This window comes from Cannabis sativa, chromosome 2 (assembly GCF_029168945.1).
Source record: "Cannabis sativa cultivar Pink pepper isolate KNU-18-1 chromosome 2, ASM2916894v1, whole genome shotgun sequence".
In the NCBI taxonomy this organism is placed as follows: Eukaryota; Viridiplantae; Streptophyta; class Magnoliopsida; order Rosales; family Cannabaceae; genus Cannabis; species Cannabis sativa.
The window spans coordinates 46,072,304-46,100,237 of record NC_083602.1 but is presented as its reverse complement, the minus strand read 5'-3'; the positions used below and the strand labels follow the sequence as shown (position 1 = coordinate 46,100,237).

General features: G+C 37.5%; 2 protein-coding genes and 1 non-coding gene across 3 annotated transcripts; all 3 read left to right on the top strand.

The window, feature by feature from the left end:
- Positions 1 to 4,916: 4,916 nt before the first annotated feature.
- Positions 4,917 to 10,845, top strand: LOC133034972 (origin of replication complex subunit 1A-like). Its single transcript, XM_061110560.1, has 16 exons — positions 4,917 to 5,938; positions 6,087 to 6,222; positions 6,691 to 6,843; positions 6,947 to 7,084; positions 7,185 to 7,336; positions 7,415 to 7,514; positions 7,621 to 7,743; positions 7,825 to 7,986; positions 8,151 to 8,208; positions 8,298 to 8,476; positions 8,587 to 8,701; positions 9,027 to 9,097; positions 9,444 to 9,539; positions 9,692 to 9,768; positions 9,962 to 10,045; positions 10,548 to 10,845. The coding sequence occupies exons 1-16, from the start codon at positions 4,995 to 4,997 to the stop codon at positions 10,609 to 10,611; spliced, it is 2,652 nt and encodes an 883-aa protein (XP_060966543.1). The 5' UTR covers positions 4,917 to 4,994; the 3' UTR covers positions 10,612 to 10,845.
- On the top strand, positions 6,751 to 6,828 carry LOC115721593 (small nucleolar RNA snoR28). The gene has a single exon (XR_004012605.1). It is a non-coding gene; the product is annotated as a small nucleolar RNA snoR28 (small nucleolar RNA).
- Positions 10,846 to 14,635: 3,790 nt separating the features above from the next.
- Positions 14,636 to 15,157, top strand: LOC133034320 (uncharacterized). The gene has a single exon (XM_061109381.1). The coding sequence runs from the start codon at positions 14,636 to 14,638 to the stop codon at positions 15,155 to 15,157; it is 522 nt and encodes a 173-aa protein (XP_060965364.1).
- Positions 15,158 to 27,934: the final 12,777 nt, after the last annotated feature.

Below are 27,934 nucleotides of genomic sequence, written 5' to 3'. Positions count from 1 at the left end.
CTTATTGAACCTCCTTATTAGGTCATTGACTTCTCTATTGCGGAGATCCGACTCCGCTTAGTGAGATTGAAGTATGTACTCTTGGTCATCTATCTATCTATCTCAGGAATTCACGTCTCTACTGAGTGAATACATCGTAATCAGCAGCGCATGGTTCTTTAGTTAGGCCGATTTGGCAGACGACCTCTCTAAGTCTAGCCAACTCGAGATCTTCTCCCAAGTCCACATGGGGCTCGCTAATAGCAGGCTCACAAATTCCTGGTCCTGTCTCTCTAGCATAGTACTATAGATGAGATCCAATTGTTATTCTTGGGGGCTGTTCCCCAAGGGTCCTTCCTTCAGTGGGAGGCGCCAGTGGAGGGTCCTCCCTCGGAGGCAAGGGCCACCTGTTCAGATACACCAGGATGTTTATGTCATTTTGGCTAGCTGTAGTGACCGAATTCGAGGTGGCTGTCGTGGTGGCAGGATTGACCACATCTACAGAGTTCATGGGAATTCCAGTAGTAGTTGGAACATGGACATCAGGATCTACAGTCAGGGGGTCTTGAGGAAGGTCCGATGATGCAGATGGTGCAACTGGAGTTCTCCTCATGTTAACCATGGCGTTTGATCAGTTATGATACCAACTCGCTCTCAATGAAAGCACCAAACTATTGACCTCAAAAATTGGCCAACCGACAGTAGGATCATATTTATAAACTGATGCTTGCCACGTGTTACACAATTAAAACTCAAAAGTAAATGAACACAAGGATTTTATAGAGGTTCAACCCCCTTAGTTAGCGGGTAATGACCTACTCCTCTTTTAGTTGTATGTATTGATACCAAGAGAGAATACTATTTAAATTGCTATAGGTGGGATCTAATATAGCTCTCTTAAGGTTACAATGTAGGAATCGAAGATGGCAAATCTCAAGTGGTGAGAGATGCTATAGTGGGTGTGTGTGTGTGTGTGTGTGTGTGTGTGTGTGTGTGTGTGTGAGAGAGAGAGAGAGAGAGAGAGAGAGAGAGAGAGAGAGAGAGAGAGAGAGAGAGAGAGAGAGAGAGAGAGAGAGAGAGAATGGAGTGAGTTATTAGACTTAGAATTAAGGTTGAGTTAATGCTTTTTATATCGGAGATCTTAAACCCTAATTTACAAATAAAATAAGTAGATATTTACATATTAAATTGATTAAATACAAAAGACTAAAATGCCCTTCAAACATAGACATTTTTCATCTACTTTATTGGGTTATTAATGCCCAATTTGCAGTCCGGTTTGTAGTCCTTATGTAAGGCTATGCACCAGAATCCTGGCAAGTCCAATCCTAGCCAACTAAGCACCTACAGATAGTAGGCTGGCCAGTCCAGCCTTGTGTTGTCTAGAGGCTGGCTGGCCATAGGGTCGGCCAAGGGTGGCTGGCCAGCGCCTTTGAGGTGACTAATCTGTCACTTGTCGTCCTGTTTGAGTGTCGAGACCCCCATTGGCTAGGGTGCTGACTTGACCTCATTGTTGGTGAGTTGTACTGCTACTTAGCGTTGATATTGTCCACGTAAGCATGCGACATTAGGTGGTCGAAAATCGAGATAATAAGAAGATAAATTAAGGTATTTATGCCACAAATTACTCTTTATATTGTATCATACCAATTTACATCATCGTTATGTGGTATTTAAACTCATATTTTTTAGGATTATTTCACAAATACACAAAAATTACAAAAATACGGTTTCACAGAATTTTAAATATTTTTACGATTTTTTTGATTTTATTTACAGAAAATACGATATTTTTATGTTTTACTCTTGTTAATTTGTTGTTGATTTTTTGTTATCTTTATGTTTTTTTTTGTTGTTTTGATGTTATTTAGTGTTAACCCCAAAAATCGACAGAGTTGATTTTCAAGATTAGTCAACAATTAGCCCAACAGTCGAGAGACATCAACTATAAGAGTCGGTTGAAGAATGACTTATTCAATGCATATGGCCTAAGAATCGTTAATCTTGGAAATCCATGCTTACAAGTCTCAAGGTATATCCCTGAAACTCGAAGGTCAACCCAATAACAACTCATGAGTAGAGTTAGTAAGATCAACTTACTAGGTTACAATTGTTGGAGGATTTTGGTAGTGATATGTTCACAATTAGATCTTGCCATAAACATAAGATTCAAAGATCTCATTCTTATCTTTCCAACGTATCTTGAATCATCCAATTCTGATGTATATCGAGAAGGTTATGGTCCAAATACTAAGACTACCGAATTGTGACAACTTGGTATGCGAGTTGACGGCTCTCATGTGAGCCGACGGGTTGTTGTGCGGCCCCCTAACTATTGTGCGACCCCATGGGGTGTTCTGCGAGCCCATGGGCTGTTGGGTGAGCCAGGGGGCATTTGGGTGAGTCGTGAAACCTTTATGCAAGTGTTGGAGCATCCGTTCGACCCGCGGGTGAAAGAAGGAGAGATTATACATGTGTGGATAGATGTCATGTGCGAGGAGTGTTAGAGCATGGGGGATCGCATGTGAACCCACGGGGGCACGCATGCGAGACGTGGGAGAGAGTGCGTGCGAGTGGAGGGAGTGTGTGCGAGTGGGGGGCTCGCATGCAAGCCGTGTGTGCATGTGGGGGAGTGTGTTCGAGTGGAGGGAGTGTGTGCGAGTGGCGGTTGGCATGCTAGCCTATGGGGGGTTCGCATGCGAGCCGTGTGTGCATGTGGGGGGAATGTGTGTAAGTGTGGGGAGAGTTGAGGGGATGGGAGAAGGGTGCCAAGTGTAAGGTGATATGGGTGTATTTTGGGGAGTGTGAATATAAGGTGAGAGGTGAATGCACGACGACAAGAATGACATTGGGAGAGGAATCAAAGGATAAGGCGTGCAAGGGAAGAGTCTACAAGTACGCCTTCTGAAGAATGAGAGAAAAGAGGTACAAGTAGCGGTGACAACGGACTTGCAAGGCCTAAAGACCCAACCATGGGTACGCTGCAACCACTCTCCAACACCCTATACCCAAGGACCACCCCGCCTCCAGCTGGGGACCGTGCGCATGTACCCGGAGACCATCCTCCTGCAACCTGCAACTTGGGACCATGCACATGTACCTAGAGACCATCCTCCTCCAGCCTCCAACTGGGGACGATCTGACAACAGACAAGGGTACAGGGTGCCAGGCTACCTTGAGCACCTGCATCATGCAGCGGGAAAGCGACATCTTGTCCCCATGGGACCACTTTGTACACCAGGCCATTAGAGCCTATAAATATTCCCATCTCAGATGTGAAAATGGGGGGGGGGGGGAATCATTTGGTGTAACTCAGATATTGAATTCAATAAAGAGAGAGAGAGAGAGAGAGAGAGAGAGAGAGAGAGAGAGAGAGAGAGAGAGAGAGAGAGAGAGAGAGAGAGAGAGAGAGAGAGAGGAATATTCAGACAACTTTTTACCTTCATCTTTATCTTATTTTTATCACATTTCTGGGTAACCTTGCCTTTTCCGACCACTAACTTAGGGCCCGTTTGGCACAGCTTTTGGAAAAGCTAAAAGCTGCTTTTTGAAAAAGCAAAAGTGTGTATGGTAAACAGTCAAAAAACAACTTTTTGAAGAATTTTTGGAAAAGCTACAGCTAAAAGCTGTAGCTGCTCCAACCCAACTTTTAGAAGAATTTGTTTTGATTAAAAGAGTATAATAATTTTTTTTTACTAAAACCATATTTACTTATTTATTACATATAATTTTTTTAAATAAACTAATTATCATAAAATAAATAGTTATTAAATCTCTTTTTTTTTTAAAAAAAAAAAATAATTTATATTTTATTTTATTATTAACAAACAACATCAACTTACAATTTTTCTTATATACTTGAGTTTCTATGTTTTTTTTACATTTGATAAAACATAATAAAAAAATACTATAAATTATTTTTATCAAATGCATATAAATTTATATTTAAAAAAAATTAAAAATAAATAAAAAATAAAATATTATATAAAATAAATTTTTACATATTTGTCATTATAATAAACTAGATTATAACATTATCATTAACATTATAATAGATCTTAACAACTCACAATACTTTGAAATTTATAATTTACCAAACACTTAGCTCAGCTTTTTTCTACAGGTCTGCTGCAGCTGCTTTTTCTCACAGCACAGCAACAACTGCTTTTTCCCACAACACAATTATGCCAAACTCACCCTTAGTTGACAAGTTCTCACCGTCAACATTTAGATGCTATTTTCATTTTATTTTTATGTAGTTTTCTTGTTGTTTTGTGTTGTTTTTATGACAAACCGTAAAAAATATATATAAAAAAAAATCTATAAATATAGAAATGTATTTTTTTTTTTTTTTACAAAAAATAGTACCTTGTGTAATTATTTCTTTTTTTTGTACCTAATCATACTTGTACCTTCTAAACTCGTATCGATTTAATGTTTCACTAAGAGCATCTCCAATGGTAAAATTTTAAAAGATGCTTGGTCAGGTGGACATATTATGTGGCAAAATATTGAGATGTTATACCATTAGAGAGAAAATGATCCCATTCTAAAGATTTGCATGGATGCTATGTTGTGGCATTGATGCTATTTATTTATTTTTTTTGATAAAAATTTGAAGTTAAAAAGTTATTTTAACTAAAAAATTAAAATATATATTAAATAATAATGTAGGAGATCATAATTATAGCATTTTTAAAGAGTGCTATACATTGGAGTGTTTTTATAAGTAAGAGTGCCAAAAATAATGTGCAAGAGAGATAAAATAAAATATTGTATTTTTATATGATGTGTAAATTTTTAATATCTTTAAAAAATAAAATAAAAATAATTTCTTCAATAATTATAGGATATAATAATTACAAATAATTAATTGTTACAAAAATAAAATATTAATAATAATAAAATTAGGAGGGAAACATTTCCCGCCAAATTCGTGTCTCCTTCAAGACAAATCAACTTGCCATGTCTGCTCTAACCCTAAACAGCTTCTCCGCTGATCTATCCCTAAATCCATGGCCAAGGCTCCCAGAACAACCGCCCTCCATTCCCCGAGGAGATCCACCAACTCTCCTTGTTTCAATTCCAAGTCCACGCTCACTCCTTCAACTCCGGCAACTTCCACTCCCGGTCGTCGACGCTCGACTCGCCGGACTTCTCTCAACATCGATTCTGAAATTCAAACTCCACTGAAGGGTATTGATATTGATGAGAGGCCCATCCATAGTTCAGCGAAGAAAACTCCAAGAAATTTGAGAAATGGGGAGGGAGCCGCCGATGGAAAGACAATTCGGAAGTCCCTTGATTATCCTGAAGATTCCATTAGAGGGAAGAGGAATCGAAACGTTGTAGTTCCCGAAACCCCAGATGTGAAAAAAGCCCTGAACTCTGAGAAAAAGAGCGAGAAACGTACTCGCAAAGAGGGGAAAAATCCAACTCATGTGGAAGAAGTTTTGTTATCTCCGGCATCGCCAGAGCAGCCGGAATCAAGAAAGAGGAAAGTGGGGAATGGAAGAACGGTGATTACTAGAGCTACGCATTCAAAAGATAAGAAATTTGGAAGGAAGAAGGGTGGGGCATTATCGAATAAACGAGTTTATTACAAGAAGGTTGTGTATGATGGGGGTGAATTTGAGGTGGGGGATGATGTGTATGTCAGGAGGAGAGAGGATGCGAGTTCAGACGATGACGACCCTGAAGTGGAGGAGTGCAGGGTGTGCTTTAAGTCGGGGAGGGCAGTGATGATCGAGTGTGATGATTGTTTAGGTGGGTTCCATTTGAAATGTCTGAAGCCGCCATTGAAGGAGGTTCCAGAAGAAGATTGGATATGTGGGTTCTGCCAGGCTCGCAAGATGGGCAAAGAGGTTATGCTTCCAAGGCCCCCCAAAGGAAAGAAACTGGCCAGAACAATGAGAGATAAACTTCTTTCTAGTGATTTGTGGGCTGCTTGTATTGAAAGGTAATCCTTTTATTTTATTTGTTTTTCATTAAAGATTTTTATCGTGAACATTCATTTCTTTATGTGTAATTCTGAATGTCTATTCTATATACTGTCAGTCCATTTTGGCTCTTCTTTACCTAGTTGTGTCATTGATTCATTGCTGTAGTTTATGGAAAGAAGCGAATGGTAGCTACTGGTGTCGAGTACGTTGGTATATAATCCCTGAAGAGACCGCTTCTGGAAGACAACCTCATAATCTGAGGAGAGAGCTTTATCGCACGAACGATTTGGCTGATATTGAGGTGAAAATAAATTCTTGATCCCTATGCTGATAACAAAACAATAGTTGCTGCTGCCTAGTAAAGTATTTAAGACAGTTCTGAGATTTTAATGGTGCTTCAGAGTGTCTCCTTTTGAAATATTGGACTTGCATCTTATAGACAGATGTGTCTATGTTCAGACTTTTGGTACATTATATATATTTTGTAAAATATTTAGATATGAATGCATGCTACAGTTCACATTGTTTATTGAGTTTGCACTCTTTTTCTGGGCATTTAGATATTGTTGACGTTTAAAACTTCTTCAACAGCCAAGCTATTTATACTTTTAAATAGGTCAAAACTTGAAACATAGTATAGGTACAAATAATGCAATTTCGTGCACCAATTGTTTTTGCATGATACTCCTACATTGAAATCAGGTATTGTGTTGAAAAAGAGGGAGGTGTCTCACTCCTAAATTCATGATTTGCTACTGTAAATGCGCAGATGGAATGTGTGCTTCGACATTGTTCTGTCAAGAACCCTAAAGAATATGTGAAGGCCTGTGATGAAGGGGATGACGTGTATCTATGTGAATATGAATATGACATACGCTGGCACAGTTTCAAGCGGCTTGCTGAAATTGATGACAGTGAAGAGGTAAGCACTTCAGAAATTAGAAGCAGGATTTAGGTTATAAAATTTTGAATAAGGATCATCAATCAGTTAAAGAACTTTATAGGTTCTTATTCTCATATGCTAGGATGAAGAGTCAGAAAGTGATCAAGATTGGAAAGTTTGCAAGGATGTAGACTCTAACACAGAAGATGACATGTACTATGAAGAAGAGAACGTTCAAAATATACCAGAAAAATCATATTCAGCTCATGTGAAGGCTGCTGTACGTACATTATCTTTCATAACAATTTTTGGCTTTAGCTTGCTTGAATGCTTTCCAAATGAATCAAGTCCATTCTTTTTTTTTTTTTTTATAAATGTAGAACTCTCGAAAGGGGCAGTTCTTTGGACTTGAAAAGATAGGGATGAAGAAAATCCCAGAACATGTAAGATGTCATAAACAGACTGACCTTGAAAGAGCGAAGGCAGCACTTCTTTTGGCATCAATGCCAAAGTCTCTTCCTTGCAGGAATAAGTATGTTGAAATTCGATGTGTGTGTGCGTGTGCATTTTACTATGCTGCACTTACTAAAGATCACATTCTTTTACATAGGGAAATGGAGGAGATATCTTCCTTTATTAAAGGTGCCATATGTGATGATCAATGTCTGGGTCGTTGCCTCTACATTCATGGTGTTCCTGGAACTGGCAAGGTAAATTATTTCTTTAATTAATGGTGTAGAGACCAATTTAGGAGGGCTATAGATTCTGTTCCAGATCCTATTTTTTGTTGTTTGATCTTTCTTTGTGAAACTGCAGACAATGAGTGTATTGGCAGTACTGCGGAGTCTAAGATCTGAAGTAGATGCAGGAAGCATAAAACCTTATTGCTTTGTGGAGATTAACGGTCTAAAATTGGCATCACCAGAAAATATTTATAGGGTGAGATATACATAGTTTAGCTGCGAGTTTCTTTGTTCAAAAGCTGTATTTCCCTTGTTAAAACGAGTTATATCCCCACAGGTTATATATGAAGCATTAACCGGGCACAGGGTTGGTTGGAAAAAGGCTCTCCAATTGCTAAATGAACGATTTTCAGAAGGGAAAAGGTTTGGCAAAGAGGATGAGCGACCTTGTATTCTTCTGATTGATGAACTAGATCTTCTTGTCACCAGGAATCAGTCGGTAATTCTTTTCTTTTCTTCTCGCCCTTTGCTGAGCTTAGCTGGTAACCAAGTAGCTCTTCTAGTGATTTTTTTGTACTGACTTCTTTAGCATAAGGATATTCGCTGGGGGAAAAATGTGAAGACCTGATGTCCGAAAGTCTTAACTTTATCATATTTTTGCAGGTTCTTTACAACATTCTAGACTGGCCCACTAAAGCACATTCCAAATTGATTGTGATAGGTATACAATCATCCTGCGTCTTGTCTTTGTATAATCTATAATTGGTTATTTATTTGGCCTCACCTGCTCTCATGTGACAATAAATATAGGCATAGCAAATACAATGGATCTTCCAGAAAAGTTGCTTCCTCGTATTTCAAGCCGTATGGGAATTCAAAGGCTTTGTTTTGGTCCATATAACTATCAGCAACTTCAAGAAATTATTTTGAGTCGCCTGAAAGGAATTGAGGCATTTGAAAAACAAGCTATTGAATTTGCTTCAAGGAAGGTCAGTTGTTGCGTCCTATTTATTTCATCATATTTTGTTTTTTTTCCAAACTTTTTCTAAATGTAAATGGGACCAAGTGCTGATCTTACGTATTGTTAATATGTATCCAGGTAGCTGCTGTTTCAGGAGATGCTCGTCGCGCTTTGGAAATTTGCAGGCGTGCAGCAGAACTCACAGATTACCATTTAAAGAAACTAAGCACAAACCCCATTAATATTTCTGAAGGTACTTATTTTATGAAGTCATTATGTGCTACATTTGTTTCACAAATCAGTAGACATAGGGGATATAATGACTCCATATCATTGATTAGTTTCTTATGCTCAGAACCCTATTTTTCATTTGCATGCACCTGGAGAAAGCTTGTGTCTTCGTTGGAGTTTATCCTTTCTTTCACTAACACTAATCTCTGAAATTCGTATCTTTCCAACAGAAGCTGCATCTTTTTTTCCTTTCCATTCAATCCAAGCTAATGACTTCAGTTTGTTCAGCTAGTGGCTAAAAGTTCTTTTATTTATTTATTTATTTTAATTATATATCGATTTTCTAGGAAAATCACTTGTTGGCATGAGAGAAGTTGAAGCAGCCATTCAAGAGATGTTTCAGGCACCTCATATTCAAGTGAGTTATATTTTAACTGAATAATTGATGACAATTGATCTTTGGTTGAAACTTGATTCGGTTAAATAATAAATGATTACACATAAAAGTATGTTAAAATTCTTGTATGAGGCTATCTTTTGTATCTTTGTTATAGTTAAGTATCATAAAGTGCTTTTATCTTTGTTGTGGTTAAGTATCAAGTGCTGAGCACTGGAAATTGCTAATTATGTGCACAAACATGATTAAATATAAATACTCGGACTGCTGTTCCTTTATTTGAGGGGAGGGTTTAATGTTTGTTGGTTTATATTCGTATCACCGAGATGTTGATGTTGTTGACATGGTTCTTGTTTGGCTTCTGCAGGTGATGAAAAGTTGTTCCAAATTGAGTAAAATTTTCTTGACTGCTATGGTGTATGAACTTTATAAAACAGGAATGGGTGAAACCACCTTTGAAAAGGTCTACATCTAATGCTTTCCCTTTAATATCCTGGTCTCACTTCTTGCTTTATTAACATGAGACATCCATTGATACTTTCACTCCTGTTTTTAGTAAACACTTCTTATATTACTGAAGTACTGAAGTTCACAATTGAGTTTATGACTTTGCAGCTGGCAATGGCTGTCTCGTGTCTGTGTACAAGCAATGGAGAAGCATTCCCTGGACATGACATACTCTTGAGAGTCGGGTAAGCATGTTTCACAGTTATATATTCACATCATAAAGTTTGAAACTACTTAATGATCAGAAGACCATTTTATCTTCTTCCAACATTGTTAAAAGTCATATTTTCTTACAATGGAGAATGTCAATTTGCTCTTCTTGAAATAGATTTTGTAAATTATATTTAAAGGCAAATTTCATGTTAATGTCGTTGGTAGGTGCAAGCTTGGTGAATGGAGGATTGTTTTATGCGAGTCTGGTACTAAGCACAAGTTGCAAAAATTGCAGCTCAACTTTCCAAGGTTTGATTTTACCTCTTACTACACTAATGATCACTTTCCTGGTTTGCATATATAAATTTTGTTATTTGTTAACAGCCTGCACAGTATTATATTGTATTATATGACATTTTTATATGTTTGATGCTGACTTGTATTTACATAGACATACAATATTTTAATATTTAATACAAATCAATAATAATAAATATCATATAAAAATATAGTATAGAACACAATTTAAGTATAGTATACAATTGATATAAAAAAGCATGTCAAACGTTTCCAATGAGCTATCAAACGTTTACATTTTAGAAGAATTAGTAGTATATATTATTATTAATAATTTTAAGGTTCGAGGTGATAATATCTATTTGTTCGAAAGAAAAAAAAAACGATAATAATATCTATATTTGTCTACTTCTTTTATGGCAACAACTACTCTAATGATTTTTTATCTGTCAAGAATTAGAAAACTTTGGCTGTATTTTGGTCCGATTCCAAATCTGTTTTTTCATTATTGCAGTGATGATGTAGCATTTGCACTCAAGGACAGTAAGGAGCTACCTTGGCTGGCTAAGTATCTTTGATTCAAATGGAAAAGAAAAAATCTTTAGATTAGTAGACAAATCAAATTACTTTCTCACTTGGAGCAACAATTTTGGAGTTATTATCGTTATCAGTTTTAATTTTACTGTTGTTGTTGTTGTTGTTGTCGTTGTTGTTAAACCTATGTATTTTCCATACATATAAAACACTGACATTCTTAAATTTTGCTATTTTTTTATTTATTTGAAGATACAGTCAGAGAACTGTTAAAGCATTATAATTTTATGATCATTAAGAAATGAATAGAAATTCAGAAGAAAAAAGCGTTAAGTTAGCATTTTGGGTTCAAAGGGGCATTTAGGTTTGTTATGTAGACATTAATTTGATTTTCATTATTTGAGGATCACACAGGTGCCTTTGACTTTAGAGCCGGCTGTGATGGCATATTTTTCCAGAATTAATGAAATATTTTGTTTGTTATAAGTGTAACCTAAAATGTATAAATATATTATATTATTTGTGTATTAAGATGTAAGAGGTTCTATATTAAAATTTAGGCTAATTAGGATTTTTATCTTTTGAACTTTGACATGTACTGTATAATATTCTCTGAACTTTTAAGGTCATTAAAAATACTCTTTAAACTATTGAGATTGTTAGATTTAACGACTTTTGTTTAATTTTAGTAAAAAAAGTCTAACATGGATGAAAGTGTATAATTTGTCAAAGTTCGAGGAATATAATTTGGTAGATATCAAAGTCTGTGGAGCATGATTTAGTGCATAAATAATTACTGAAATAGTGAAATTGAATGAAATTAAATAAAAGTTCTTAAATCTAACAATCTCAATAGTTCAGTGGGAATTTTTAATAGCCAGAAAAATTCAAGAGCATGATTTGGTACATGTTAAAATTTAGGGGTAAAAATTTTAATTAGCCAAAAAAAATTTGATCAAGTGATAGATTTTTTTTTTTTTTTTTAATTTTTAATTTTGATCTGTGTTTAGATCAATGGTTTTGTTCATCTAAAATCTTCGATGCTTGCTTATTGAATTCTTGAAGGCGTGGAAAGGATCTCGAAAGGGAGAAATCTTTGTGAGGTTCGAAATGTGATATAGCCACAAACAAGTTTTTTGATTAATTAAAGGTTTTTTTTTTTTTGTCAATTCGGGAACAAAAAAATGCTTAGTTTATCAACAATATATTTTGTTGGGCATCTGTGTAATTTCATTGTCAAAATTTTGATTTACTATAAATGTTTTTAGTATCAATTAGGGTAATCTCAAACATGCTAAGTAAATTTTAGGAATTTGAAGCTAAGGAGTTGACTATTAAATTAGTAAAATTGAATTCAAATAATATTTTGATTTGTGTTTGAAATTTACTACATTTGAAAGTATATATTCTAATGATGTAAGAGATATAAAGATCTTACTTTTTCTGGTTCATTATATTGGAAATTGAATTACTAGCCGCTAATGGCAGTTTCAAAATTTATTTTTTTATTGGGGTAGCTTATTTCAATAGTGGTGCTAGAAGTTAAATATAGGAGAAATTTTGTGTGCGATAGTTGCAAATTTTTTGTTAGTTTATTCAGCTTCCTTGATATCTGGAAAGGTTAATAATATGTGTTTTTATTATGTTGGCCTATTTGCAAATTTAGTTTATTTTTAATTTTTAATTTTTATGAAATTACGAGCTTTGAAGGAGAATCCCATTAAAAGAGTTTTTTGGTTCTCTCTGTGGAGTGTGACCCTGTGTGTGGCTAGTAGTTTAGCCGTGGTTTTTGTGTTGTAGTCTGTGTGTTGGTTCATTGGTGAGTGCGCTTGGTGAGTTTTGCTTGGTAAGGATGAGTGAAGAGATTGAAAACATTATCTCATTAACAGGTGGCATGAATGTCGAAGGGGAAGATGAGTGGGAATCAAACGAACAAGTGGCTTTGAAGTTTAAGGAAGGTTCATTGGTGGGTAGAGTTTTAGCAAGAAGACATTGTACTGTCAACTTTCTCAAAACTATTTTTAGTAGGATCTGGGAGAAAGAGGGAGGTTGGTTTGTGGATATATTAGCAAAAGAGAAAGGGTGTATGATACTAGGGCTCTCCTTTGATGATAAAGTTTTGGCTGAAAAGGTGTACAAAAAGTCAACATGGATTTTTCATGGAGGAATATTAATCACTGAGAAATGGCCTCCAAATGGTAACTAGAAAGAGGCTAGTCTAAATATGGTGGAGTGTTGGATTAAGATGAAGGGTTTTCCCCCTAATGCTTTGACCTTGAATAATGTTAAGAGGTTGGGCAACATGGCAGGAGAGGTTTCGAATATCCAATGGTTGAATACCAATGTAATGCTAATGAGGGATACAGTGAGAGTGAAGATAAAATTCCCTACCTCTAAATGAGCTTTTGTTGGTAGATACATTCCTAACAATGGTGGCCAAACTTGGATTCAGTTCAAGTTTGAAAGTCTCCCGCTATTATGCTTTACTTGTGGTCACTTTGGACATGAGCAAATGGATTGTAGGAAGGAAGTGGTTAAGACGAAACACAGCTCTGGCGTGGTGGTACCTTACTACGGCAGTTGGCTAAAGGATGAGAGTAACATAACAAACTGTTTTGTAACTCTGGTGACTCCTAGTATCGATCCTTGCACGGTGGGAGGAGGAAGGAAACAATGGTGTCCAAAGGCCTCGTTCTGAGGAGGCTAGTGTCGTACCACCTATTACCCAGCAGGTATTGTATAAAGGAGAAGAGTGTCAGGTTCATGGGGACAATACAAGGAGAAAAACGGCTAAAGCTGAGGGAGTTGGTGGGTCTCGAGATGGTTACGTTGGTAGAGGATCTGTGAAAGAGATTTTATCTAAGGAGCAGTCAACCTTAACCATTTTGGAAAGTTCTGCTGAGAATGGAGACAAAAGGAATTTTAATGAGGTGGATCCTAATCAACGTGAGGAGGGACAGGTGGATAAAATGCAGATGAGTCATCACAGGGAGGGTGAAGTGGACATTGCTGAACGACATATCGTAGAGAACAAAAGAGAGGAAGTCGCATCTGTTCTCTTTGATGTTACTGAGTTTGATTCCCAGAAGAAAAGCAGTCCTTCCAATAGTAAATCGACGAAGAAGGGAGAAAAGAGAGAAGGGAGAGGTGTGATTCTAAGAGGAAGTCACCGTAGCAAAGAGAGAAATGAGGAAGCATCGACAGACCATTCCAAGAAACGGTCGACGATGGAAAAGGAGGCAGCGAGCGATATGGAGATCGATGATGAACCAGGGGGAAAAAGGGCAAATCGTGAAATTGAGATGGAGAGAACAATGGAAAGTCATAAATTTAATCTCCCAGGATTGGTGACGGGTTTTGCAACGGGCTGGATGGATGAAAAGGAAAAAACGGTGAACGGTGCGAATGGTCGAAAGCTTAAATCGGCAAAAGTTTTGGCTCGAGGAAAAGCTTCTCGGTTGGGTAATAAAGGTAGAGAAGATGGGCATGTTGACAACGATGGTGAGGTTGGGGAGCAAGTAAGGTCGATTAGGATTTATCGGTCTTAAACGAAGATGATAAAGCGGCACACCTTGAGATGCAAGGTCGCCGATCACAATGTTAGTTCTGTGGTGGAATGTCCAGGGCCTCGGCAACCCTGAGACATTCAATGCTCTCCACTTGAGAATTGTGGAGTTAAACCCGAATTTGATGTTTATTTCTGAATCGAAGTTACTAAATAGTCAAGCTGAGATTGTGGGGAGGAGATTGGGTTTTAGTGAGTTTTTTTCTGGTGGAAAGGGTGGGGCTTAGCGATGGTTTAATGCTGTTGTGGGAAGCCGATTTTAAGGTAAAAATTCTATCTCATTCCAGATTTCATATTCATACTTATGTCTGTGATTTGAATTCAATGGTGTGGAATTTTACTGGGGTGTATGGTGATCTGGTTAGAAGCCAAAGACATCACTTTTGGGCTATGCTTCATCGAATTAGAGATGAAACTCATGGCCCGTGGCTTATTGGGGGTGATTTTAATGAGGTTCTCCATGCGAAAGAAAAGCAGGGGGTAGGGAGAAGAATTTGAATTCTATGGATGGGTTCAGGAAAGTTGTGGAGGAGTGTGACTTTGAAGACCTTACTAATGATATTGATACTTTTACTTGGTGTAATGGTCAAAAGGAGAATTTTATGCTGGAAAAATTAGATAGATGCCTAGCCACTTCGGATTGGGTTAATCTTTTTCCTCAAAGTAGAGCTTTCTATCTTGAATGGCGGTGTTCAGACCACAAGGCTTTGGTGCTTGATACCGAGGGGGGACGGGATTCCAATGAAGAGGGGAAGGCACTTCGATCCCGGTTTCACTTTGATGAGGCTTGGGTAGAAGAGGAAGAGTGTAGTGACATTGTTAGAGAAGGTTGGAACACGGGGGCTCCTTGCTCATCGGATTGGGACTTTAAGAGTAAAACTCAAAGGTGTGGGAGTAGATTAAATAGCTGGAATACAAAGAAGAAAAAAGAGTTGAAGCACAGAGTTAAGGAGGGTACAAGGAGGGTGAATGAGTTGTCAAAAAGAATGAATGTTGATAATTGGGGATTACTTAAAGGTGCTTAAAATAACCTTAATGCAATTCTTGAGAAACATGAGAGGTACTGGAGGCAGCGAAGCAGAGCTTTATGGATGAAATGTGGGGATAAAAACTCCAAATACTTCCATCATAAGGCGACGGCGAGAAAAAAGAAGAACAAGATCAGTGAGATAATGGATCAGCAAGGTGGGTGGATGAGAGATCACTCTGACATTAGCAAGGTCGCTACTGAATATTTCCAAGGCATTTTCACTTCTACTAACCCGAGTGAGCAGATAATGAGTGAGGTGGTGGACAAAGTGAAATGTAAAGTCTCTGTGAACACAAATAGGGACCTTCTAGAGGCTTTCACTGAAGAGGAGATCACTAGAGTGGTTTTCTCTTTGAACCCTCTAAAGGCCCCAGGAAGAGATGGTCTCCCTGCCCTTTTTTTCCAGAAGTATTGGGAAACTACTAAAGGTGATCTCATTCGGGTTTGCCTCAACATCCTCAATAACAATGCGCCATTGGATCATCTCAATGACACTCTTATTCCGCTAATCCCCAAAGTGGACAAACCATCAAAGATGGAGGAGTTTCGGCCGATTAGCCTTTGTAATGTTATATACAAGATTATCTCCAAGTGCCTAGCCAATCGAATGAAGATGTGTTTGAATGAGGTAATTTTGGAGTTTCAAAGTGCCTTTGTGGGAAGTAGAATAATTCAAGATAACGCAATTGTAGGCTTTGAAGGGATACATTGTATGAAACGAAACAGGTTTGGGAATGGTTCAAAAGTGGCCTTCAAGTTGGATATGTCGAAAGCTTATGATAGAGTTGAATGGCCTTTTGTGGAGGCAGTCATGTTGAAATTGGGATTTGATAGTCAGTGGATCATGAAAATTTCTCAGTGCATTTCTTCTGTGTCTTTCTCGTGTTGATTAATGGAAGACCTTCGAATATCTTTACTCCTAAGAGGGGACTAAGACAAGGGGATCCACTATCCCCTTTTCTTTTTCTGTTTTGTGCCGAGGCTCTGTCTAGCCTAATACTGGATGCGGAAGAGATGGGTCTTATTCATGGGCTGAGGTTTGGTAGAAATGGTGTATAGGTATCCCACCTATTCTTTGCAGACGACAGTTTGATTTTTGTGGAAGCAACTAAGGAAGAATGTCACCAAGTCAAGAAAATCTTGGCAGCCTACGAAGCGGCATCGGGCCAAACCATCAATTTCACAAAATCTGAGATGTGCTTTGGGAAAGTGGTTGATGAAGTCTCGAAAACTGAATGTGCGGATTTATTTGGAGTTAAGAAGGTAGATTTTTTTGACAAGTATCTTGGTATCCCAATCTTTGTGGGAAGAAAGAAATGTGAACTTTTTGCTGCAATTAAAAAGAGGGTGTGGAATAGACTTAGAGGTTGGAAAAGAAGCTTGTTTTCGGCGGTCAGCAAAGAGGTGTTGATTAAAGTAGTCATCCAAGCAATGCCTTGCTATACAATGGGGGTGTTTCGACTACCCAAGAAAAATATCCATGAGCTCCAAGGAATGACTGCGAGATTCTGGTGGGGTTCTTCAAAAGAAAAAAAGAAAACGCATTAGGGAGCTTGGAGTAAACTTTGTCTTCCTAAGGAGAAAGGGGGGTTGGGGTTCAAAGATTTGGAGCTTTTTAATAAAGCCTTGCTAGCCAAGCAAGTGTGGCGGGTTGTTAGAAATCCTATGTCACTGGTAGGAAAGGTGTTGAAAAGTAGCTATTTCTCCCACTCCTCTATTTTGGAAGCTAAAAAAGGCTCGTGTTCTTCTGCAGTTTGGAGGGGGTTGCTTTGGGGTAGAGAGATTGTGGAAGCAGGGTCTAGATGGAGAGTTGGTTCGGGGGAAAACATTGATATTATAAACGATAGATGGCTGCCTAGACCGGTGAGATTTAAACCAATTATTAATCCGGACATCCCCGAGGGTACCAAAGTCGTTGACCTTAGACTTGCCAATGGGGATTGGGATTCCGAGTTTATTAAGGCTACCTTCTGTGGAGATGATGCGGAGCTGATTATGAATATCCAACAAGGCTCTTCTGAAAGTGAAGATAGACTAATTTAGCACTTCGCAAAAAAATGGGGAATACAATGTTCGAAGCGGGTACATCACTGCCCTTAATGGGAGAGTTTTTGAAGAGAATTCCGACACAGAAAACACTAAGAAATGGTGGAAGCATATGTGGAGCTTGAGAATCCCACCTAAAGTCAAACAGTTCCTTTGGAAAGTGAGTCATTAGTGGCTCCAGACTAATAGTGTTCTGTTTTGCAGGAAAATGGAGGTTGATAAACATTGTGGGCGGTGCAAAGGTGCGAGAAAAGAAGAAACAGTCATTCATGCCCTTTGGGAATGCCCTATAGCCAAGGAAACCTGGAAACGTTGTGGGCTGTACAAAGAGATAAAAAATGAAATCAATCCGGATATTCAAAATTTTTTATGGGTTCTAAAATACAAGCTGTCCGGGGCGAACTTTGATCTCTTTGTGATGATTTCATGGCAATTGTGGTATAGCAGAAACTTGTCGCTGCACAATAATTTCTCCCCCAAGAGTGAGGATGTTATTGCGGTAGCTACAAGAATTCTTGAAGAATACCAAAGCAACCATGGAAGAAGAAGTCCCAAGGCAAACACCCAAGCCCAGGAGAGGAAGCGGTGGACTCCCCCAGTTTGTGGCTCTTTACTCTTTAATGTGGATGCGGCGATCGATACCACCAACAAGAGTAGCAGTGCGGGAGGGGTGCTTCGCGATCACAACGGCAACTGTGTCATCTCCTTCCAACAATACTGGCACCTTCCCTACAGCCCGTTTGTAGCAGAACTCAAAGCAATCAAGGAGGCCATCCTCATTGCTGGTAATCGTAATCTGAGAGGTTTTTATATTCAGTCCGATTGCCTCAATGCAGCAGTAAAAGCAATTAACTCTAGATATGTTTTAAATAGGGATGTTGAATTTCTGTTGGAGCCACTCATGACTCACTTTCCAAAGGAATTGTTTGACTTTAGGTGGGATTCTCAAGCTCCACATATGCTTCCACCATTTCTTAGTGTTTTCTGTGTCGGAATTCTCTTCAAAAACTCTCCCATTAAGGGCAGTGATGTACCCGCTTCGAACATTAAGGGCAGTGAAGTGGTCGGCCATAGAGTAATGGGCCCCACTTGGTATTTTTCCAATTTTGACAATTTTCATATCTATTTTCTCAAAAACGCCAATTTTTCAATTCTAACCATTTAAATGCCAAAACTAATTATTTAATAACTAAAATAAATTATTAAATAATATTGTCATTTAATATATTTATCAATTAGACATAATAAAGTCTTCTAATTAATAAATAAAACCTAGAATCTCTTTTCTTCACAATTTAGCCCTTGCTTAGTGAAAATTCATAAACTAGACATAGTCTAATTTTAGAATTATAATTGATTAATTAAAATCAATTATTTGAGTCTTACAAAGTATGGTCTCAACTAGAATGGGGACCATGGACCTATATAACTGAGCTTCCAATAAGTTGAAAGTAAATTCCCTAACTTATTAATTCCTTGTTGCATCCACTCATAGAACTTGGAATTGCACTCTCAGTCATATAGAACTCTCTATATGTTCCACCATATAGATACGCTATCACATTTAACCATCGTTATAATCTCAATAATCAAAGATCCTCTATAGATGATTTACACCAAGTAGGAATAAATTTACGGTTTCACTCCTCAATGTATTTTATCCTTAAAACACTTAACTTCCTGTAAATGATATTTCAGTGAAATATAATCACTGAAATAAGAGTTCTTCCATTTACATCTATTAAGCCAAGCTCGAAGGAAACCATCGTTTCACTTCTAAGTACCTATAGAAGCTATAGATTCCATATCTATGTTTAGCGCTCCCACTCAATCATACTACTATGTTCCCAAAATGTACGTATCACCCTGGCCAGAAAGTAGGTTTAACTAACAAATCAAAGAACGTGAATAAAACTCTTGAGATTGAACCTAAGCATATCAGGATTAAGATCTTTTGATCTAAGATCAACTAGTGATATTGACTTAGAAAGATACCGGTAAGATTATAATATCTTAACCAAGATCAATATCAGTCCAGTCCAATGTATACTCCATACATTCGAAGCTAGCATACTTTGCCAATGTTCTGGAATGAACATAACACTTATGCAAAGTGTAAGTACACTTCATCGCTGATTATCACATCAGTGTAAATCCAACACACTGATGAAACAGGGACTTTGTCTTTCGAAGCATATAATCACAATCACATTCCACTGTGGTCACATCACTGTAATTGTAAATGACTATATGTTCTGGACTTAATAGATTTTGTACATATATTAAATCATAAACATGAAAAGCAACATGTAAACATAAATGACTTCTAATCTTTTATTGATAACAAATCAAATTAGATTGTAATAGGTTTTATTTAGGGCATAAAATCCCAACAGCTTTAGGCGCGTGGGCTTCATTTATGATAGTCATCATTAAAATTTATTGCCTTTTGCAGGCAACGATTCACTTCCTATCCATTAATGATCCGGTGCATTTAATCGGTGTTAGAAAAGTACTCTAGCATTTTTAACCACCCTGATGAGCATTTATCCCAACCGTTGGATCTGCAGAATGCGAATCGATTGCGATTCCCACCGTACGATGACGCCTGATCACAGCTGCTTTGCACCCGTTCTGGTCTATAAAAGCCAGCCTTTCTCTTTCATTTGGTTACTTTCACCACTTCACCATTTCTCCACAAGAACACCTTTGAGAAAAAATTTCAGAAACCATAGATTTCCTACTGCTATTCCTCCGTCATTGCCAATCCACATTTTACTGCCGATCAACACCAACTCCAAGTTTTGAACCTTCATGTAAGTTTCCTGGATATTTTGTCTTTACTGTTCATTTGCATGCTAGGGTAGAACTTTTTGGGTTAAGTGTTTGATTTCTAGGAAATAGCTTTGGCTAAGTCTGCTATGTGGTGTGTAGACTCTCCTTTATTTGTGTTTCGTTATTTTTCTTCCTTCTACTTTGCAATCGATCCCTTTGTCGAGAGATTTTTTAGGATATGGAGCAATTTTTGTTCCCACATTCTGCATTTTCCATTTTCCATCTGCTTTCGCTGCCTTTGAGATTTTTGCACCCGATGTTTGCTAAGGAAAATCTTTTGGGGTTTCCATCTTTGTCAAACATCCGGAGGGGGCCTCTTTCCAGCGGTTAGGGGATCCCCATTCCCTCTTTTGACACTAGGGTTTGGTTTGGGGGCTAACTGCTAGATTTTTTCCTTTTACAGAACCAAAATGTCTACTCCTGCATCCAGAACCAAATCTTCTCGCAAGGGGGCGGTTACTCTGGCCCCCTTGGAAGAAGTAATGAAGAGCCCTGTAATACCCTAGATTTAAGAAATGGATTAGCAAAACCCTAACTAGATAATTATGTATAATCGAGGAAATTATATTATTATATAATTTAATATATGAGAATTTATATGATTTATGCTATGTTAAGACCCCGTTGCTCAGCCAGGGGCATTTTGGTAATTTTGACCCGAGAAGGGTAAAATAGTGAAACTAATTTATTAACATGCTTATGGGACTATATTATTATATAGTATGTGTGTGTTGTCTTTTTCAGGTGTGTTCTGACAGGTTGGCACGGTATAGTCACAACTGGGTATTTCGGGTCGAACCCGGTTCGGGCCCGAAATGCAATTTTGGGAATTAAATATTGGCATTTTATTTGGTATTGGATAATCTGAATTTTTATTTGAAAATAAATGAGTGTGAAATGACAATTATGCCCTTGTATGTTAAAGTGGATGTTATTTGGCCCTAGGGGCATTTTGGTCTTTTGACCTTTATTGATTTACACTTGATTAATAGAATTTTTAGAGAAAAGGAAGTGTATTTTTCTGGCTGCTTCTTTCCCTTACCCAAACCCTCTCACTCTCTCAAACCCTCTAGAATTTCAAATTTGACTTTGGTGAAAACTAGCTTGATTTAAAGCTTGATTGTTGGGAGATTGTGTTGAAAGTTTGGAGCTTGTTTGTGCAAGGAATTGAGGTAGTTTTCTACTGATTTTTATTTGAGTTCTTGTTGATTTCTAGTTGTTGCAAAAGCATGAAAAGTGAGTTGTTCTTGAGATTTGCATGTTAAGAGAATTGATGTTTAATCTTGATGGATTTGGGTATGAATTGCTTAATATTGTTGTGGTCTTCATTGTTGAGCTCTAGATGGAATGATTAGGGTGTTTTCTTATTAGAATTCAGGTCTTTATTTGATGTTTGTTGCTGGAAATAAATGGGGGTTTCATGAGTTGAAGCTCAAGTTCTTGAGCTTGAGTTTTTGTTGGTTTAGACATGATTTTGATTATTGTGCAATCTAAATTTTGAGAGTTTGTTGTTGATGTTTAATGTATGAAATTGTGTTTTAGACTCTCTGTTTAGTGATTGAAAGCCTATGTGATGGTTCTAAGTTTTGGTTTGGGTTTGGATGTGTTTCGGGCATAATTTTCGTAGCTGAAAACTGAGTTTTCTGGGTTTTTAAACCCAGTGGTCGCGACTATCATAGGTTTGGTCGCGACCATGATACTGACAGTTTAGTAATTTTTTTGAGTTTTTGTTTTTGCCATAACTTTTGACTCGGGACTCCGTTTGGGACGTTCTTTATACCGTTGGAAAGCTTGTTCCGCGCTCTATGTGATTATTTGAATTTTAAATGCCATGAATATATTTTATGAGTGTGGAATCAGGGGTTAACCCTTATTGTGTATAATCTCGGTATTGTGACTAGGATTACCTGTACCTGGTCAGGAGCACCCGGGGATTTGGAATCTCTACTATTGTGGGACATCAGGTAAGACATTAGTTAGCACGTAGAGTTATGCATGTTGGCACTTATATTGGAAATGGGATATGTGAGTAATTAATAATCGGGATTAGGGTTATTACCCTAATGTGAGCGGTTTGATAGCCTAGGGTTATTACCCTATTGATATATGCTGTGTAAATTCTATGCCATGTTATATATATGAATATGTTGAGATTTATGGTTATGTGTTCAAGGCATAACTGTTAGGTTTTAAGCCCTAAATAAAACTCCATTTAAATGTAATATATTTTATTCAACATCAATAAAGAAACAGAAGTATTTTTCATTCATTTGTGTATGTTTTGGTTCACTTTATCAATTTCTTGTCAATTTGATTTATAAATTCATCTTAAACCCTTTTCACATACTTGATCATGTTTATTGTGCTGTCATCACATTGGAAAGTAAACATGACTATGTGAATAAAGTTTCCTAGATTTATCAGACACAGGGTTTTACTGATATGATAATCTACAACAAGAGTTTACTTGTATTTGGAGAAATACTATGTTCTTTCCAGAACATTGGTTAAAGTAAAGCTCAGGTTGGATGCATGGAGTATGCATCGGAAGGGACCGATATTGAACTTTGACTTAGATTTAATTAAACTTACCGTAAAATCTATTCAAGTCAATATCGCCAAGTTGATCCTAGATCAAATGATCTTAATCCTGTTATGATTAGGCTCAATCTTGAAAGGCTATTCGTGTTCCTTGAATTGTTAGTTAAGCCTACTTTTAGGTCAGGGTGATACATACTTTTTGGAACACGATAGTGCAATTGAGTGGGAGCGCTAGCATAAACATGGAATCTATAGCTTCTATCTGGCGAATATTAAGCAAAGGATGATCTCCTTCGAGCTTGACCAAACGAAAATAAATGGTGGAGATCTCATTTCACATAAGCTGAAATATCATTTATACGGGGTCAAGTGTTTTAAGGATAAAATACATAGTAGGGTGTTACGGTAATTTAATCCCTTTACTGTGTAGATCATTCATATAGAGGATCATTGATCAAATTAGGATTATAACAATGGATAACTAATGATGTGTCTATATGGTGGAACATATAAAGCATTCTATATACTGAGAGTGCAATTCTAAGTTCTATGCGTGGATTCAACGAAGAATTAATAAGTTAGTGAATTTTAGTGCTAAATTCTTGATCTACTTATTGGAAGCTCGGTTATATAGACCCATGGTCCCCCCACTAGTTGAGATAATATTGTTTGTAAGACTCATGTAATTGGTTTTGATTAATCAATTATAATTCACAAGTTAGACTATGTCTATTTGTGAAATTTTCACTAAGTAAGGACGAAATTGTAAAGAAAGAGTTAATAGGGGCATATTTGTTAATTATGATACTTTGTATGGTTCAATTAATAAATATGATAAATGACAATATTATTTAATAATTATTTATAGTTATTAAATAGTTAGAATTGGCATTTAAATGGTTGAATTAGGAAATTGGCATTTTTGAGAAAATCAGATACAAAAGGTGTTAAAATTGCAAAATTGCAAAAAGCAAGGCCCAGTCCACTAAGCCATGGCCGGCCACCTTTGTAGGCTTTTTAAGTTGATATTTTCATTATTTTAATGCCAAATAATTCAAACCTAACCCTAGTGGAATGCTATAAATAGATAGTGAAGGCTTCAGGAACTTCACACTTTCTGAATCAGAAAAACCTGAGCCTGCTATCTCTCTTCTCTAGCCGCCACTCTCTCTCTCTCTTCTTCCTTCATGTTTCGAACCTACCTTAGTGATTAGAGTAGTGCCCACACACATCAAGCAATACCTCAATCATAGTGAGGAAGATCGTGAAGAAATATCATCAGCAAAGGAGATTCAGCATCAAGGATAAAGAGAAAGAGATCCAGGTTTAAATCTTGATAATACTTTGCTACAGAAAGGATACAAGGGTTAGAGATCTGAACGGAAGGAGTCATTTAATTCTGCTGCACCCAATGTAAGGTTTCTTAAACTTTATATGTGTTTAATTTATTGTTTGAGAAAGTTCTTATTTAGGATGTTAATAAACATACTTGTGAGTAGATCTAAGATCCTGGTAAAATAATTTCCAACAATAACCAGGTTGGACTCAGTAACTAGAACCGAGAGGAACCATTATAAGGCCTTATTGTAATTAGACGTGTGAGCGCAACACGTAGGTCTACGCTACATAGATATAAATAGGCATGTGAGTGTAACATGTAGGTCTGTGTCATACAGGCATATGTGAATGGCATTACTGATTATATAGTGTGATAAATATGTTATCATTATTTTATACTGTCTTGCTGGGCTTGGCTCACGGGTGCTCTACTGTGCAGGAAAGGGTAAAGTTTTTTCTGATCAGCCATGAGTATGGGAGCTGAACAAAGAATGTACATGTTCGGGCCACACTAGACCAAGCGGGTTGGGGTCTACCAGTAATGTATTTTGAGACTCTGTTTTGCCGCTTAGGTTGGCCAAAGGATGTCGTCACGGCATCGAACCCTCCTGCTAGTGGTAATGTCAGTAAGGGGACCGACAGTGGCAACCCTGATCACAAACGGAAGGCTGAGGCTTTCGGAGCATCAGGGAGTAATAGAAGGTTCCGGGGAAACAGAGGTGGCCGTCACGGCCGCGGGTCTTCATTCCGATCTGATCCCGAGTGTTCTAAATGTAAGAAGCACCGTCAGGGTGAGTGCCGGGCCAAGACATGTTTCCAGTGTGTCATGGTGGGCCACTTTATCAGAGATTGTCCTCAGACCAAGAAAGAGGAACCTAAAAAGAATACTACTCAGAACCCGGGGCGACTTTTTACTATGACTCAGGCTGACGCTGATACTAGTCCTTCAGTTGTGACAAGTCAGTTGTCTATTAATGGCTGTTCTTATACTGTATTGTTTGATTCGGGAGCTACTCACTCTTATGTGTCGAGTAGGGTTATTGAAAATTTTCATAAGCCATGTGATATCTATGCTTCGGGGTTTGGTACCCTGTTACCCTCAGGAGACCTTATAGTATCCACTAGGTGGATTCAGTTTTTTATCCTTTTGGATTGACGGTTGTGAATTGACCGCCAATCTAATTGAATTGCAACTGTATGATTTTCACATAATTCTGGGAATGGATTTTCTATCTAAGTATGGGGCAACGATCGACTGTAAGCGGAAGATGGTGGTGTTTGAGCCTGATAGTGCTAACCCAGTGGTGTTTATAGGTAAGGTTCAGGGGACACGCATACCAAGAATAACATTGTTGAAAGCTAAGGACCTGATGAGCAGAGGTTGTCTGGGATTCATAGTCACTGTAGTGGATACCAGCCAACCTGTGACATCAGGACCTTGGAATACAAGATTGGTGTGCGAGTTCCTTGACGTCTTTCTAGAAGATTTATCGGGATTGCCACCTACCCGAGAGATTGAATTTGTAATTGAGTCAGTTTCAGGAGCAGATCCAGTATTAAAAGCACCGTATCGAATGGCTCCAGCGGAATTGAAAGAATTGAAGATACAATTACAAGAATTATTGAATCTGGGATTCAATTGACTGAGCTACTCGCCTTGGGGTGCTCCGGTATTATTTGTGAAAAAGAAAGACGGATCTCTACGGATGTGTATTGATTACCGGGAGTTAAACAAGCTTACCATCAAGAACAAGTATCCTTTACCTCGAATTGATGATCTGTTTGATCAACTGAAGGGGAAGACGGTCTTTTCCAAGATCAATCTTCGCTCAGGTTATCATCAGCTGAGAATTCGAGAGGAAGATATCTCGAAAACTGCGTTCGGTACTAGGTATGGACATTATGAATTCCTTGTGATGTCTTTTGGACTCACCAATGCCCCGACGGCATTCATGGATCCTATGAATCGGGTGTTCAACGATTACCTGGATATATGTGTGATTCTGTTTATGGATGACATCTTGGTGTACTCTAAATTAGAAGAAGAGCATGAGTTGCATCTTAGAGCAGTTTTGCAACGATTGTAGGATCACAAGCTATATGCTAAATTCAAAAAGTGTGAATTCTGGTTATCTCGTGTCTCTTTCTTGGGGCACATAGTAGATAAAGATGGGACCATGGTAGATCCGACCAAAATTGAAGCTGTTCGGGATTGGCCGACGCCAAAATAAGCTACTGAGGTTAGAAGCTTTCTGGGATTAGCCGGGTATTATCGTCGGTTCGTTGAGGGTTTTTCAAAGATTGCTATACCCTTAACGGAGCTGACCCGAAAGAACCTGAAGTTTGTCTGGACTGATCGGTGTGAGAAAACTTTTGTAGAGCTAAAGCAGCGCTTGATTACCGCTCCAGTACTAACCCTTCCTTCGTGATGGCCCTTGTGAGCTTTTATATGGAAGAAAATGCAGATCACCTATTCACTGGGATGAAGTGCGTGAAAGAAAGTTCTTGGGTCCCGAGGCTGTACAGAGAACGAGTGAGGCAGTTGATAAGATTAGAGCGCGAATGCTCGCGGCTCAGAGTAGACAGAAGAGTTATGTGTTGGGTTTTGTGCCCTAAATAAAACCCCTTACAATCTGATTAGTTATCAATATAAGAAATTTGAAGTGATTTATGTTTGCATGAATTTTACATGCTAATGGTTTAATATGTTTATTACATTTACACACAAAATCAGTTAAGTCCAGATCATATGTTTATTCACAATTACAGTATCGTCAACACAGTGGAATGTGATTGTGATCATATGAATCAAAAGACTAAGTCCCTGTTTCATCAGTGTTTTGGATTTACACTAATGTGATAATCAGCGATGATGTGTACTTACACTTGGACTAAGTGTTATGTTCTTTCCAGGATATTGGTAAAGTATACTAGTTTCGAATGTATAGAGTATACATTGGACTGAACCGATATTGCAACTTAGTTAAGATATTATAAACTTACCGTTATATCTTTCCAAGTCAATATCAGTAGTTGATCTTAAGATTAAAAGAATTTAAATCCTGATATGCTTAGGCTCAACTCAGGAGTTATTAGTTAAGCCTACTTTTGGGTCAGGGTGATACGTATATTTTGGGAACATGATAGTATGATTGAGTGGGAGTGCTGAACAAAAATATGGAATCTATAGCTTCTACTGGTGTATAGAAGTCAAGTGATGATTCCCTTCGAGCTTAGCTAAATAGAAGTAAATGGATGAGCTCTTGTTTAAGTGACTAATTCTTAGATCACTAGACATCATTTACAGGTAGCTAAGTGTTTTAAGGGGCAAAATACATTGAGGGGTGAGAACGGTAAAATTATCCCATCTCGATGTAAATCATCTATATAGAGGATCTTGGATCACAATAAAATTATAACAATGGTTAAATGAGATAGCATATCTATATCGTGGAACATACAATATGCTCTATATAAGTCTGAGAGTGCAATTCTAAGTTCTAAGAGTGGATTCAACGAAGAATTAATAAGTAGGGATTTACTTAGTAAATTCGGTTCACTTATTGGAAGTTCAGCATATAGATCCATGGTCCCCATTCTAGTTGAGACTATACTGCTTGTAAGACTCAATAATTGATTTGTGATTAATCAATTATAATTCTAAAGTTAGACTATGTCTGATTTGTGAATTTTCACTAAGGAGGGGCGAAATTGTAAAGAAAAGAGATTCTAGGTTTATTTATTTATTAATGGACCTTATATGTCTAATTAATAATTAAATTAAATGACAATATTATTTAATAATCTATTTTAGTTATTAAATAATTAGTTTTGGCATTTAAATGGTTAGAATTAGAAAATTGGCATTTTTGAAAAAATAGAAATAAAATTTTTGAAAACTGCAAAAACCAAGTGGGGCCCATTACACACCATGGCCGGCCACTTAAAGTGGTTTTTCAAATTGATATTTTCATTATTTTAATGCCAAATAATTCCTAACCTAAACCTAGAA

Excerpts from the sequence above, each read along its gene's own strand:
- LOC133034972 (XM_061110560.1), top strand. The coding sequence starts at position 4,995 with ATGGCCAAGGCTCCCAGAACAACCGCCCTCCATTCCCCGAGGAGATCC. Across the intron at positions 8,477-8,586 it reads TTGAATTTGCTTCAAGGAAG|GTAGCTGCTGTTTCAGGAGA; the intron begins GTCAGTTGTTGC and ends ATATGTATCCAG. Across the intron at positions 9,098-9,443 it reads TTCAGGCACCTCATATTCAA|GTGATGAAAAGTTGTTCCAA; the intron begins GTGAGTTATATT and ends TGGCTTCTGCAG.
- LOC133034320 (XM_061109381.1), top strand. The coding sequence starts at position 14,636 with ATGGATGGGTTCAGGAAAGTTGTGGAGGAGTGTGACTTTGAAGACCTT.